General features: G+C 37.2%; 1 protein-coding gene across 3 annotated transcripts in view; it reads right to left on the reverse strand.

Moving 5' to 3' along the window:
- Positions 1-797: 797 nt before the first annotated feature.
- Positions 798-15,602, reverse strand: part of LOC108677553 (long-chain fatty acid transport protein 4) — a 47,400-nt gene continuing 32,595 nt past the window's right edge. For 2 of the 3 annotated variants that reach the window (XM_047880532.1, XM_047880530.1), the window contains 9 exons: positions 14,392-14,514; positions 13,702-13,813; positions 12,982-13,068; positions 12,104-12,251; positions 7,948-8,149; positions 3,638-3,712; positions 2,622-2,739; positions 1,670-1,813; positions 798-830 (listed from right to left, as the gene is read on the reverse strand). In XM_047880532.1, coding sequence (XP_047736488.1) covers positions 805-830; positions 1,670-1,813; positions 2,622-2,739; positions 3,638-3,712; positions 7,948-8,149; positions 12,104-12,251; positions 12,982-13,068; positions 13,702-13,813; positions 14,392-14,514 — 1,035 coding nt within the window. In that variant the 3' untranslated portion in view covers positions 798-804. Of the gene's footprint in view, positions 831-1,669; positions 1,814-2,621; positions 2,740-3,637; positions 3,713-7,947; positions 8,150-9,897; positions 10,100-12,103; positions 12,252-12,981; positions 13,069-13,701; positions 13,814-14,391; positions 14,515-15,602 lie in introns of all 3 variants that reach the window. The other variant, XM_047880531.1, reaches the window with a different exon arrangement.

Consider the following 15,602-nt stretch of genomic DNA (forward strand, 5'->3'; position numbering starts at 1 on the left):
TTAAACCTTCATTTATAGTAGACATGCGATAAAAAAACAGTCATGAGACTAGTTAATATCACCGGCAGGTCTCCTGTGCAGTTAAAATAAATTACACCCCCCATTTAAATATTCGACAGAAATATCAGTCACGAGATTTTTTTAACATGGCCGGTAGATCTCCTGTACAGTCAAAGGAAATCAAACCATTTAAAAATTCATTAGAAAAGCCAGTCATGCAATTTGTTTTTACAACAACAAGAGCAGACATTAAGCCATACACGGAATTATTTACGTTATAGTTTCATTAAGTACATGTTGCGCACGCGAAATATTGTTTGACTGAGACGAATAGCGTTATATATTATCCATCGAAACCAAACAAAAGCTACAGAGCGTTTAAGAAAAAAAAATTATTTCAAAATAGAAAATTATCAGTATCATAGAGTGAATGCAATGGGTAAAGGGGTATAAATCATTCATGCGTTCCCAAATTGGATTCAAGACGATATAGTGGTGAAAAAAATAGCCGAACTTTATTTTTCAGTTAATTATCAGTATAGCTACCTTTTACTTGTCACAATTCGAGTGAATTATACCACGCGTGCACTACTAACTCAATTATTAAAGTTTCGTTTCCTACGGCTCTACTGAAGGCAATGCCCAGTAGAATTTCTTGCCCAGTAGAATTCTACTTAATGCCCAATAGAATGCTACTGGTATAAGGCATTAAATCTTGCCAACGAACACCCCTGGCTCTCCTGATATAAAAAATGTATTTAGAAGCTCAATTGAAGTATTTTAATCAGAAAATGTATTGATGATCTAGCCAACGAACTCCCCTGGCTCTCCTGATATAAGAAATCATATTCAGAAACTCCATTGGAATATTTTGATCAAGAACCACCACATTAATCACCGACCACCACATCTCTTATTCTTGATTAAATCGGGCTTTTCGCGAATTTGCGTTAGAATTCCATATTAAAATTCTTATGAAGACGAACAAATGTAACCTGTCTCGTCTGGTAAGTTTCAGGCCGTGTTTACGTGCCTGAAATTTTAACCTGCCATTGAATAGAATTACGAATAACAATCAAACTATTAATATTAATTATGAAACTGTTACAGATTTAATTAACAGGTTTTCGGTAAGCAGTGCTCATTACTTTTAAGAAGAAACCGCTAGTTAAATGAACGCGCCGTGCACACAGGTCTTGTGTTCTGTCTCTTTTCACTCAAAAATTTCTTTCTATTACCAAAGATGAGCACCAAAGTTGATAATATAACAGAAATTAGTTTTTCAATTTAATATTACAGAAAGTATTATTTCTATTTGATATTACAGAAATTAGTTTTTCTATTTAATATTAGAGAAATTAGTTTTTCTATTTAATACTAGAGAAATTGGTATCTCTAATAATTATTACAGCAATTAGTATCTCTATTAATTATTACAGCAATTAATATTTCTATTAATTATTACAGAAATTACTATCTCTAATTAATATTACATAAATCAGTACTTATATTATTACTCTGCTTATAACGCAAGTTCACAAGGAATTTAAAAGCAAAGAAAACGCCAAGAAAATTCACAATCTCGATATTGAATCGATATCGATATTTTGAATTTTCTAGGGGTTATAAATTAGTATCTGTATAATGAGCGCAGACAAGTCTCTCTGACCTGGCTTACACCTGAGGCAGACGCCGTGTCTGTCCCTGAGAGGGGCGCCGGTCTCAGGGTCCACCTTGATGAGGGCGCACGGGTACACCGAGGGCAGCAGCACTGACAGGAAGCCCACGGCCCCCACACGCCCGTCCATATTAACTGCCACACACGACATCACATGTTACTTTTGTCATCGTTCTTTATAGGTCAGATGATGAAAGAAATGAAAGCATTAGCGCTCTTTTTCACACATACTGCAAAGAATTGAAAAAAGTTGAAATTTGGGTTTCGTCGGTAAATAAATTATTTAGATTGGGGAAACATGAAAATACATAAAATTAAAACGATTTTCTGCGCGGCCAGAATCGCGTAATATTTAACTAATACTTAGCTTTTTTATTATATAATACTTAGCGAATTTTTTATATACCGAGTATCTAAGTTAACAATTAGCCACAAGAAATTATAGGCTATAATATTCATGGATGTGGAATAATGCCCTGAGATCAATGGAAAGCTAGTGCATGAAGCATGCGCATGTAGCCGTACCGTAAAAAATAATTTCATTCAAAGGAAGCTCCAACATGGCTACGAACAAGGGAGTATATATTCTTATACTCACCAATATATTCTTACTCACCTTAATGCATTTCAACTATAATTGAACTGATAATTAATCTTCACCACTGAGACTATAACCCTTAAGAAGCTGAAGGTTATATTCTCCAGCTTAAAGCTTGGCACATCTCTCTTGAACAAGCTTGTGAGACGTCGTACCAATAAGTCAGCATACATTTAACATCAGCGAGACAATGAAAAAATGGCATGAGCGCGGCCTATGCCTTCAGTTGGCCTATGTTGGCATATTGCCTTCAGTAGAGCCGTAGGAGGCAACAGGCGCATGGCTCACCTATGTTGGCATATTGCCTTCAGTAGAGCCGTAGGAGGCAACAGGCGCATGGCTCACCTATGTTGGCATTGCCTTCAGTAGAGCCGTAGAACTCAGCCACGCGCGGGATGGCGAAGCGGTCCTGGAACTGCTGCCAGATCTGTGGCCGCAGTCCGTTGCCGAACACCACGCGCAACTGTACGCAACACGCACACTCGTCAGCATCATCATCAACATCATCACGCACATAATGGTTTCAAATACGGACTTGGCCTGGCATTTCCTAAAAAAATGTGATATTTCTATCAATAAAATTTTTTATCAATCACAAGCAAGCATCGCTTCAAGCGTCAAACAGGTTCCAATGCGGTCAATCACAAATTAGACAATCGTTTGGCTCAAGCTTCGGATCAAAATGATTGACCGTTTACAGCTAACTTTGGTGTCGCCATGTTTGTCAATTTTATTTTAATGGATAGATTAAGCAATCTTAACCATCGCTTTTCGACATATTAACCGACATCAATCATTTTCTACGGCTACATTAACTGTCGTCAATGTTATTTGTAAGGTTTGTTAATCACATTCAACCTCTGAAAATAAGGTTAATAAAGTAGGTATGAATTATAATTCTCGACTACTGACTACGGTACATTATACAATATTTCAAAGCTCCGAGTTTTCCGTAGCGCTACTATTACAAGTTGGTAGTAATTGTGCACAGATAGCGAGTTAAAGATTGGGGAAGTTCTATTTTCAAGAGAAAATTTTATTTTCTGTTGATAATTTTCTTATTTATATTTTCAATATAACTCTTATCAGAATGCAGAAATTTTATGAAAAAATCTTATAATGCACAGAAAACGAACCAGAGAAAAGATGGATGATTATAAAACAAATGCTGAATTTCTAAGACCAAATCTGATAGTGCACAGTAAACGAACCACAATAAGAGAAAAGCTGTATGATTATGAAATATATCATCATGAAATAAATGATGAATTTCTAAGACCAAATCTGATAGTAAACAATAAAGTAAACGGAATAAGCACAAAACAAAATGTTCTTTACATAAAGAAAGAGTCACAACTCACCTTGTGCTGCTTGTCAGCAGGGGAAGGCGGGCTGTTCAGAAGATACCGGCAGATTTCTCCGATGTATTGGGCAACCTGCCCATGCCGCCACACCTCACAATATTATTCATACCAAATATTCATGGTTACCTCAATATATTTATATTCGTATAACGTCTTCATGCATGACTAGGATTCGATCATGCGTTCAATAGTGAGACTAGAAATGTTTCAATCATCTATATACTCGGAAACAAAAATTATATTTGTAAAAATAGAAAAATGCGAAAAATTTCTCGATAAAACAATCAATATTAGTAAGATTTTGGATAACATGAAAATACTAAAAACTTAAAAGCAAAGAAAACTCCACAAAAATTCATAGTATCTTTGTTATTTACTAATGTGCCTCTTCATGAAACCATAGATATATGCCTGAATTCTTTGTTTAAGGATGTAAATGATCTCGTTATTGGTTTGAAACGTAATTTGTTTAAATCTCTTTTGGAATTATCTGTTTTAAACTATTTTTTCATATTTGCTAACAAGCTTTACCGACAGATTGACGATTTGGGTATGGGTCTTCCACTCGGCCCAACCTTTGCGAATATTTTTATGTGTTTTCACGAGGTGTCCTGGCTGTCCAATTGCCCTCTTGATTTTAAGCCAATATTCTACAACAGATACGTTGATGACACTTTTTTACTTTTTAAGCATCCTTCTCATGTTAAACTCTTTTTCGATTACCTAAATTCGCAGCAAAAATCCATCAAATTTACCATGGAACTGGAATCTAACAATAGCCTATCCTTCCTCGATTGCAATATTACTAAATCTAATGGCCGTTTTCAAACTTCTGTATTCCGAAAATTGACTTTCACAGGTCTCAGTACCAGCTTTTTTAGCTTTTGCTCCTTTCGATTTAAGATTAATGGGATTCAAACACTTTTACATCGGGGCTTTCGAATTTGTTCTACTCACAATATTCTGAACGCTGAATTCGAATTTTTACGCAATATTTTTTCGCTTAATGGATTTCCGACTAATCTGGTGATTACCCAAATAAAGAAATTCATGTCCAAGCGGTACAATGAGGTTGCCCCCGAGCGCGACAGTAGGGATGTTGTTTATTTCTCTCTTCCATATTTCGGCCCTGCATCCCAAACTATGTCAAGGGAGCTAAAACTTCTGTTTTCTAAGTATTTCGCAAATGTTAACCTACGTGTTATATTGGTCAACCATTTTAAAATCGGTTCTTTTTTTTATGTACAAAGATACTCTCCCTATGCATATGCGAGCGTCCCTAGTTTATGAATATAGTTGTGCACGATGTGCATCTGCGTACGTCGGGATGACGTCTCGCAATCTTTATTCTAGGGTCGCAGAACATAAGGGCAGGAGTTGTAGAACTGGTAACTTACTGTCGCGCCCCCCTCATTCAGCTGTGCGGGTTCACGCCGAGCACTGCGATGTTCCAGTTTCTGACAATGACTTCAAAGTTTTAGCTTCCAGTTCCGGTGTTTCTGATTTGCCATTTTAGAATCATTGTATATTTTTAAACAGAGGCCTAGTTTGAATTTAGCTTTTAGCTCTTACCCGCTTGAAATTGTAAATAGATAGGTTTTACAGCTTAGGTTTTTTGTTGCAATCATGACTGTACTAATTACTGATTTATCTGTGTTCTAGAATTTTCGAACTGACGATGGAGCTGCACTCCGAAACGTTTTCTTTAAAGATACTATGAATTTTTGTGGAGTTTTATTTGCTTTTAAGTTTTTAGTGAATTTGCGATTAAAGCAAACAAGTGACATTATTACTAACATGAAAATAGTATAACACCCACTAAAGAAATTAATGATATCTAAGAAAAATTGCTAGCACTATCTTCAACTCGCCCAACGAATCGTTAATGTTAAATCAAAAATATAATAATATATAATAAATAAGAATAAATAACATACAGCCAGCACATTTCCACACAATCCAGGCACTCAGATGACCGCGACCAACAATTGTCGTTGTAACAGAAGTGACGTTACGTTACTAATATGTTGTAAATATAAGAAGTGACGTTACGTTACTAACGTGTTATAAATAGAAGAAGTGACGTTACGTTACTAATGTGTTGTAAATGTAAGAGGTTATACGGTACTTCATAGAGAGATACAGCAAGTAGGTGGCAGTGTTTCGTTCATTTAGTCAACTCAGAAGTGTATTCAAGTGTAGATACTTCAGTTGATACTAACATTATGGCGTACTGAATCAACTCGGAAGTGTATTCAAGTGTATATAGATACCTACTTCAGTAGATACGAAACATTTGGGCGTACTGAGCCACTGAAATGACGCACAAGATCGATTACAGAACATGAAAAATTAGGGGCCAACTGTTTTTCCAAGGACTCCTATATCAATATTTTACCAAGTACGACGCCAAATGGCAAAAGGGTTGAAAGATTTGCTGTGTTATGCGAGCTTCAGTTAATTTATTAGTGATATTTTGACCAGAGCTTCGTACCACAAACTTTGCCTTCGTGAACTTTATCTGGACTGCAAGAGCGAATTTCAATAAATCAATGCATTTGAAAAGAATATTTCTTCATACTCGATTTTTAACTGGAATTCTCTTTGCCCCCAGCTTTTTCATGCACGAAGTTAACAGCATTTTAGTTAACAGAATTGAGCAGCGACAAGCCATTAGGAAAGTTAGTTTGTAAGCAAAATCAAAACCTCCACATAAAAAACAATCACTTACGAACGTAAATGATGCATAAAAAACACGATAGCCACCAATATACTTTGCATTAGGCTAGTGAAAGCAATGCTGTGAAATATGCAAAGCTGCAATACAGCCAACAAATAGAATATTGTGGGAACAGATCACAGGCATACATACATCTACATATATTCAAACGCAGGTACAATAGGAAACAATGAACATGTGAAGGAAGCATGGAAAAAAGTAAAACAGTCTATATAATGAATAAAATTTCAAAAAATAAGAAGCTGCGATGAATTTTATTTGAAAATGTTAATAGCGTCCAAAGTTAATAACGTTGAAAGTTGATTGCTGTTATTTTCTAAATTACCAAATGAATTTAAAAGCAGTATTTTCTAAATTTTCAAAGAAAATAACTGCTTTCATATTCTCAGGCAGATATTTAATAAATTATCAGAGTAGGATTCACTATTCCCATCTACGACTGGCACCCTTGCAAGGCCGAAGCCAGCCTAGTTTGCAGACATCCAAGAAAATCAATATAACAGCGATATGAAAAATCAACGTTTATATATTGACTGCAAATCAACACTATATGCAGAATGAAAGTCAACACAACTGAATGTCAGCATGAGCACGAAATGCACCATCCCGACAGTCAACTCATAGCATTCTTTAAACTGCCTCTTAGCTTAAAAATAATCAAACATCAGAGGCTGAATTTTTATATAATAATAATAATATAATCAGAGGCTGAATATACAACAACAATTTCAGAGGCTGAATTTGGCTCTCAAGCGGATATAGTGTTAGCGAATAATATATTTGAGAAAGCAAATAAAAATTCTTTGAATTTCCCTTCAGTCGATTTCCTACATCTAAAAATACAGGGAACAATGATTATAACTTTTTTTTGGTGCAGAAGCAAGCAACTAGCATATGTAGCATTTGTATAGGGATTGAACGAATGTATAAATATCAGTCTTGTAGGTAAACATTACTTGTATCATGTAGGCAATATTGTCGATGATAAATGGATTATTTTAATTTAATTGTTCAATGGTAAATGCGTCACCAAGATACTCAGTCGCTGCCACACATAAAGTGTGTCCAAAAATAGACCAAGTTCCTTTAGGATGTAGTTAGTATGCAACGTATTAGAAAATCATTATTTTTCACCGAGATCTTAGAGTGAAATTAGAACTGCCCTCTATAAATGAAAATGGGAATCACCAGTTTTACCAAAGGAAAGTTTAGCAAAGAGGCCGTACTATCAAAACTCACTCAAGTACACTTAGCGGCATCAGTACAAATGAAGGCCTAAGTACACGTAGTGGCATCAGTGCAAAAAAGGCCTAAGTACACGTAGCTACATTAGTACAAATAGATGCATACGCACACGTAGTGGCATCAGTACAAATAAAGGCCTAAATATACATAGCGGCATCGGTACAAATAGAGACCTAAGTTCACGTAGCTACAAATATCTGGTCAGTGAATGCTGGGTTTAGCTTGAAAATCCGCCACTGATTTGCTTACGGAATAACAAACTTTAACCCATTTCCGATAGTACGGCCTCAGCAAGATATTGTTTAGAGAGAGCATCACTGACCGTACAGCCGTAACGTTCGCAGTCAGGGAAGTAGGTGCGCACTGAGAACTTCTTCTTAATAGCGACGGTGACGCCGTCCGAGATGGTCATGCCCACGCCGATGTTGCCGCCCGCCGTGTGGTACAGGGGCAGCGGCTCGTACAGCGTGTCGTCAGGCGTGATCCCCACCATGCACAGCATGCCAACGGCAGCGAACAAGTACCTGTACGTCTTCTTTCTTTAGGTATATGTATATTTACAGTACCTGTACGTCTTCTTTCTTCAGGAAAATTGCAGTACATGTACGTCTCCTGTCTTCAGGTACATGTACATTACAGTACCTGTACGTCTTGTTTTTAGGCACCTGTAAGTATCTTATATGTAGGTACCTGCAAGTCTCCTGCCTTTATGTACCTGTAAGTCTCCCATATGTACTAGGTATTGGTACCTGTAAGTCTCCCGTCTTTAGGCTCGCAGCACAAAAGGAAGCAAATTTATTAAGGCGACGCACCGATGACCTAAAGATTGAGCGGAAACATTCGCATGATCTCTTTGATTCACCAAGACTTCGCCGCTTTCTGATACAGAACCGAACGTGGGAGCCGTGATTACAATCTTCCGGTGATTGTAAGGAGGAGAGAGAACAATAACATAACATAACGGGAACGAACTCACAGCTGCACGTGTTTCTCACTATAGCCGCAGAATCATCGACATAAAAAGTATCAATTGACAGACTTTAGGTTATTAGTCACCGTCATGCGGTGATCGTCACTGTTCTATTCCCGCGACTACTCGATGTGAAACAAATTTTCTTTTGCGCGCATTATTATCGTAGAGCATTAATGCACCAAGATCAAACAGTGGATGATTAGCGATATTGAGAGTCGATTAACGAAATTGAAAGCCGATTAGCGAAATTTAAAGCTGATTACCAGCTGCTTTTAATCCCCTATTCAGAATTCAGAAGGGGTTTCGTCTTGAACACACAAGTCAACGTGTCATCGGCTTCTTCAAGAGCCGAGATAACCGAAGCCTTGCAATGTAGCTACGATGACGAAGATTAGACCGTCGAGGCCTAATGGAAGCGGATTCAATCAACTAAATTCAAGAGAACTGATAATAAATTAAATAGATATGCGGAATGAGGTGGAAAATCAATGGTGAGGAAAGAAATCACACAGAGCTGTGTCATGCGTGAATTCAAATAAAAAAATACAATGCCAAAAACACAGATCAAGCATTGCGAAAAACATCAAGTTGATAACGAAAATGCATACAATAAATTATTACAAAGAGACAGCAAGCTAATATGTACACGCAAAGGATAATGGTAAAGCTGCTTCAAATACATGGATAACTCAAGAAAATATATGTGGTCAACCATAACAAAATATTTAAAAAAGGGCTGCATGCATGGCGTGGAATCAGCGGGTGGCACACAGAACTGTCGGTCAAAGATGGAAATTTTGTTTACTGCAAAATCAATAAGATGTGAGAAGAATTTAGGAAAAGAGACAACAAATCAAAAGACGCTGAGTGACGCTTGAACACGAAAAAGATAAACGTAAAAAAATTGAAATCACGCAAGGAAAAAAAAGGAAAATGTATATCACACATCAAAAACTTTCAGCAACTGAAGCCGCAAAATAAAATGAAATTTGTAGCATCACACACAAAACAAATAACAACAGCAACCTCACACACACACACACACACACACACACACAAAGCAGCGTATGAAATCGACGGTGTAATCCAAGATACCACAGTGCACTTGCAGCAGCGATGCTTCTGAATTCTTACACGCGTGTGCCAAATGACCTAAACATACGAGTCATATTTACGATACGGATAACACCACATTTCCACCGACAACAATGATCGCCACAATCACTTGCACTGAACGAAATCATTCCATGCCCACTGCAACAGGCCGTGAAATGAAGGACGAGTGTCAGATGAGCGCACCGTGGCATCATATTTGATGCAGTCAGTCCAGTATTTCGAAGCAGAGAATTTCCGCGCTAACGCCGCCGTGCATCCATTGAACAAAGCAAGGCCGACCACGAGCACACCAGCTGACATGTGGTATAGCGGCAGCGGCGAATAAATCACGTCAGTCTCCAGGAAGTCCATAGCTAAATACGAAGCTGGGGCCATCAATAGAGCTCTGTTGCAGGAGAAAGATTAAAGTTAAATACGAAGCTGGGGCCATCAATAGAGCTCTGTTGCAGGAGAAAGATCATGTACAGTGGTGAAAATAAGTATTTAGTCAGTCACCAATTGTGCAAGTTCTCCCACTTAAAGTGATGAGAGAGGCCTGTAATTGACATCTTAGGTAGACTTCATTTATGAGAGATAAAATGCGAAAAAAGTTGAGAAATCATTTTGTCGGACTTTTAAAGATGTTATTTGCAAATAATGGTGGAAAATAAGTAATTGGTCAATAACAAAAGTTCATCTCATGCTTGGGATCATTGTCATGCTGAAAGACCCAGCCACGTTTCATCTCCATTGCCCTTGCGGATGGAAGGAGGTTTGCACCCAAAATCTCACGATACATGGCCCTATTTATTCCTTCATGTACACGGACCAGCCGTCCTGGTCCCTTTGCATAAAAACAGCCCCAAAGCTAAATGTTGCCACCCACCATGCTTCACAGATGGTATGGTGTTCTTGGGGTGAAACTCTGCACTCACTTCCCTCCAAACACGACGAGTTGTGTTTTTACCAAATAGTCCTACTTTGGTTCTGTCTGACCATGTGACATTCTCCCAATACTCTTCTGGAACATTCAAATGCTCTCTAGCAAACTTGAGACGTGCCTCGATATGGACTAGCTTAAGCATGGGGACACGTCTAACACTGCAAGATCTTAGCCCCTGGCATCGTAGCGTGTTGCTGATGGCAGCCTTTGTAACGTTGGTCCCAGCTTACTATAGGTCATTCACCAGATCCCTCCTTGTGGTTCTGAGATTTTTCCTCACCGTTCTTGTGATCGTATTGACCCCACGCGCTGAGATCTTGACTGGAGCCCCAAATCGAGGGAGATTAGTAGTGGTCTTGTATGTCTTCCATTTTCTGATTATTCCTCTCACGGTAGATTTCTTGCCTCTTGCGGATTCAGTCTTCCCAGCCGTGTGCAGGGCTACAATTCGGTTTCTGGTGTCCTCCGGCAGCTCTTTCGTCTTCAACATTGTGAAGTTTCGAGTGCGACTGTTTGAGGTTGTGGGCAGGTGTCTTTTATACAGTTAACGACTTCAAACAGGTTCCATTAATACAGGTAATGAATGGGGTAAAGTGAAGCCTCTTGAAAAAATTAGTTACAGGCCTGTGACAGCTAGAAATCTTGATTGTTTGTAGGTGACCAAATATTTATTTTCCACAATCATTTTCAAATAACATCTTTGAAAGTCCGACAAATGATTTTCTAAAATTTTTTTGTCACATTTTGTCTCTCATAGTTGAGGTCTACCTATGATATCATAACAGGCCTCTCTCATCACTTTAAGTGGGAGAACTTGCACAATTGGTGATTGACTAAATACTTATTTCCCTTACTGTGTCTATTCCGGAGCATCAGACCAGAACATAGAACAGAGATTAACATGGATTATTCAATCAAAATCGGGAAGCGAGACCAGTAACGAATCATGATTCAATACCCGCACACTAAATGAATGATGATGCAGGATAACGGCTTTTAAAAAGCAATTTACTTCCCTGGCAATTCTTCTCACCAACACAGCGGCAAATGAACTCCATTGCCAACTTATTTTGCGCGTCCCGCGATGCATTGAGCATATAAAGTCCAGCGAACCCTCCACTACTTTGATTTTACTTCCTAATAAGTTAGTGATTTAATGAATTTACAGATTCATTAGAAGATCGTTCTGTGCAATCCTGAAATGCTGGAGTATTTTTAAATCGTATATTCTTTCAGATATGACATCGAACTTTTCGCCTACTGAATGACTTTACTCACTTGGGACCAAACTCGACGATATTCCTACGCGCCACCACGATATTCTATACGCTCCTCCACGATATTCCTACGCACCTCCACGATATTCCTACGCGCCTCTACGATAATCTTACGCGCCTCTACGATATTCCTACGCGCCTCTAAAATATTCATACGCGCCTAAATGTAAATATTCACACGCGGCCGTACCTGGAATGCGTGATGACGGCCGCCTTGGGCAGGCCGGTGGTGCCGGACGTGTAGATGTAGACGATCTTGTCCGTGAAGTTGACGCTCGACTGCTCAGGAGGAACCTCCTCCGGCGCATCCTTCAGGAGACTGTCCAGGTCCTTGCTTCCTGCAGTCCGAAAATATTTTATACTTTAAGCTCCTTTAATTTTGTTAAATTTAAGATGTATAAGTTGTTTTAGTTTATGTTAAGTAAGGTTTTTTATAAAGTTTGAATTTTGTCAAAGGTTGCAAAATTTATGCACGTTTCTTGGTGCAAAATTTATGCGTTGCGAATTGAAATCATTTCAGTCCCACGGCATTAAAATTCATCTTTTTTTAATATGAATGGTGAATAGTTTTGAAATTTACTGACAACAGCAGCTCAGAAATCGAAAAAAAATTCGTCACAACGTAACATATTTATGTTATTCGTCGTTCTTATGAATCTTAGGCGATCATATTGGTCAAGTGCGCGATCAGTATGCCTAGCATTTTCCACGGCATTAGGATGCTAACTATAACGATTATGATAGTTTAATGTAAGAATAAGAAGGCTTGTCCCGCATTTACCACAGTATTATGATGCTAACTATCATGATTATGATAGTTTAGTGTAAGAATAAGAAGAATGTCCCACATTTATCACAGTATCATGATGCTAACTATCATGATTATGATAGTTTAGTATATGTACGCTCAGGATGACGCACATTTCAATCGGTATTATTCTAACTATCATGATTGCGATAGTTTAGTGTTTGAGAAGAGGGTGCCTTGCATTAGTCACAGTATTATGTTAACTATTATAGTTATGCTATTCATAAAAATATCTATTATAAATGATAGTACGGCGGTACCTGGCAACGGTGTCTTGGAGCTGTCCTGACTTGTCCCGAACACGTACACCGGCAGCGCCGACACGTCGCTGCGAACTTCTTCGATGGCTGCGGTCGAATTTCATAACGTTCAGTTTAATTATTATGTTGAATTATTGAATCTTATTTCATAATATATCATTATACATATTGTTATTGATAATTAATTATTACTATTATTATTATTACTAATAAATAATAAATAAAATACATATATTTATAATTAAATATTAATAACAGGCTGCAACGTTAAAAAATTGAAGGTTGTAATTACTTTTTGTTTAATGTAAGGGTTTAATTTGGGTGTCTTCAAATTTATGAATAATTAAAAGAGATAATTCGAATTTCAAGGCAGTTTGTATGGGAATCGACCAAACCGACTAACGGTATTTCCTCAGATTATAGCATATCGTTTTAGGCAAGAATAATTCCTCCTCTGTTTACGATTATTATAATTATTATTATAATTGTGCAGGGACTTTTAATATCCCTTATTACAGGATCTGATAAGTATTAAGGGATAGGTAATTCAATTCAATTTAATAGCAGGCCAAATAAACATTTGGTTATATAACTGAGGGACTTTTATATATACCCTATTACAGGATCTGCAAATACGATTTAAGTATTAAGGGATAGGTGATTCAATTAAATTTAATAGCAGGTTAGATGTATACGTAGACAATAGGTTATACAACTGACCGTCCTGCAGTTCGTGGCTACATATGATGAGCTTGCAGTCTGCAGTGGTGATGCAGTGCGCGAGACTCTTGTGGCGCAGGTTGCTGTTCAGCAGTGCTGGCACTGCACCTAACTGCGATTAATAACAATACTATCTATTTATTTATTACAATACTATTTACTTTATTTGCTTAACTAATGAACAATCATTGATGCATTTTAACTTGTTTAGATCTCATCCAGCATTGAATTATCATTTGAACGCCTTCTTAGCGTCTAATGTTCTTAACAGCCGTTCACGTCAATGTACTAGGTTTACAGAACAATCATACAAGCAACCGGTAATAATTTTTTTTCATAGTGGAGCATTTTACCAACAGCCTTCTTTATCAGTTGAGTTGAGATGTATCAACGATATACGTGAACACACGACGCAACAGATAACAGAGAATATGGGAGCTAACAGAGACAAGGTTGAATAAAGATGTACTATGTAAATGCATCAAGCTGTTAAACACTTAGTAATATTTTCAAGCATTGAAAATGAGTAATCAAATTAAACTTGATCACAAGATATCAATATGAATAATTAATTGTAATATTGATAATATTATACAGACCCTGATAATATAATTATACAGATAATTATATTATAATAATAATATATTATTAGTTAAGTAATAATATATTAGTAATAATAATTGTACAGACCCTGGCGAGCCCAAGCCATATGGCGATGTACTCGACTCTGTTCTCCATGAGCAGCGCCACAGCTTCACCCTTAGCCACCTTCCCTCTGAAGGCCTGTGCTACCCTCAGGCTCAGGGATTGTACCTGAGAGGTACACAGGGAATTAATATCAAAGCTCAAATCTTGAGATAGAGATTTATTTGCTGAATATATCGAGACGGAAAGATGGAGAATATTAATTTTTGTCTGATACACGAGAGAATTAATATCAAAGCTCAAACCTTGAGTTAGAGAATTATTTGCTGAATATACCAAGATGGAATCGTGAAGAATATTTATTTTTGTCCAAAACGTATCTGACATTAATGTTAATGACAACAGCAAACATCATTTTCTCCAGGTATTGAATTCTTCTGACACAATTATCATTTATTGATCGAATGTTATTTCTTTTTTTAGACGCGCTTTAAAATATTTTAGGTACATTTTAATGAGAACCTTATAGTCATCAATAAAAGTACATCGTCAGCGTCATTGAAAATAAAAGTATAACTTCATCGCAGGTATGAACCATAGAGGAATGGAGAAAGAATAACACACGAGAATTAAAATCTTAAGTTTCGTTAATGTACAAGTTATTGTATAATGTATAAGTGAATGTGTGTATAAATTATTGATTACAAAGCATATCGCACGATAACAGAATTGATCGGCCCATGTCAGCTCGACTCGCGGCCAGCATGCATGCGATGCGAGCTGCAGCACAATATAGTACTCATTTATAATGGTTTACGCAATTTATATGGGTATTGAACTATTAAACGTACAATTATCTACGAAAAAGGAACATAAAATTAAGCGTAACTTTTTCTCCACTAGGCTGAATACCAAATACCCTTCTTAGAAATTTTTGCCACAACCTTTCAAGAATTTTCAATCACGTTCTGAATTGCAATGAGGGGTGATCATTTTACAGTTCATTGTGTGAGATCCATGATTTGCTTTAGAGGCTATCCTACTGTATATCTTTTCGAGCACCGTAAAGCGACGCTTGTCACTGTGAAGCAAACGCAAGTAAATCATGAGGAGTTCGACATTAAGATTTGCCTTTCAATTCCAAGATCGTTTAAATAGTTTTAAAAATCCTCGCATGATTCAATGCGTATAGTATGATTGTTTGAATGCATATTATTTAAAAGTAATCAATACATGAAATAGAGATTGAAGATTTT

This window comes from Hyalella azteca, unplaced genomic scaffold (genome assembly GCF_000764305.2).
Source record: "Hyalella azteca isolate HAZT.00-mixed unplaced genomic scaffold, Hazt_2.0.2 contig5529, whole genome shotgun sequence".
NCBI lineage: Eukaryota > Metazoa > Arthropoda > Malacostraca > Amphipoda > Hyalellidae > Hyalella > Hyalella azteca.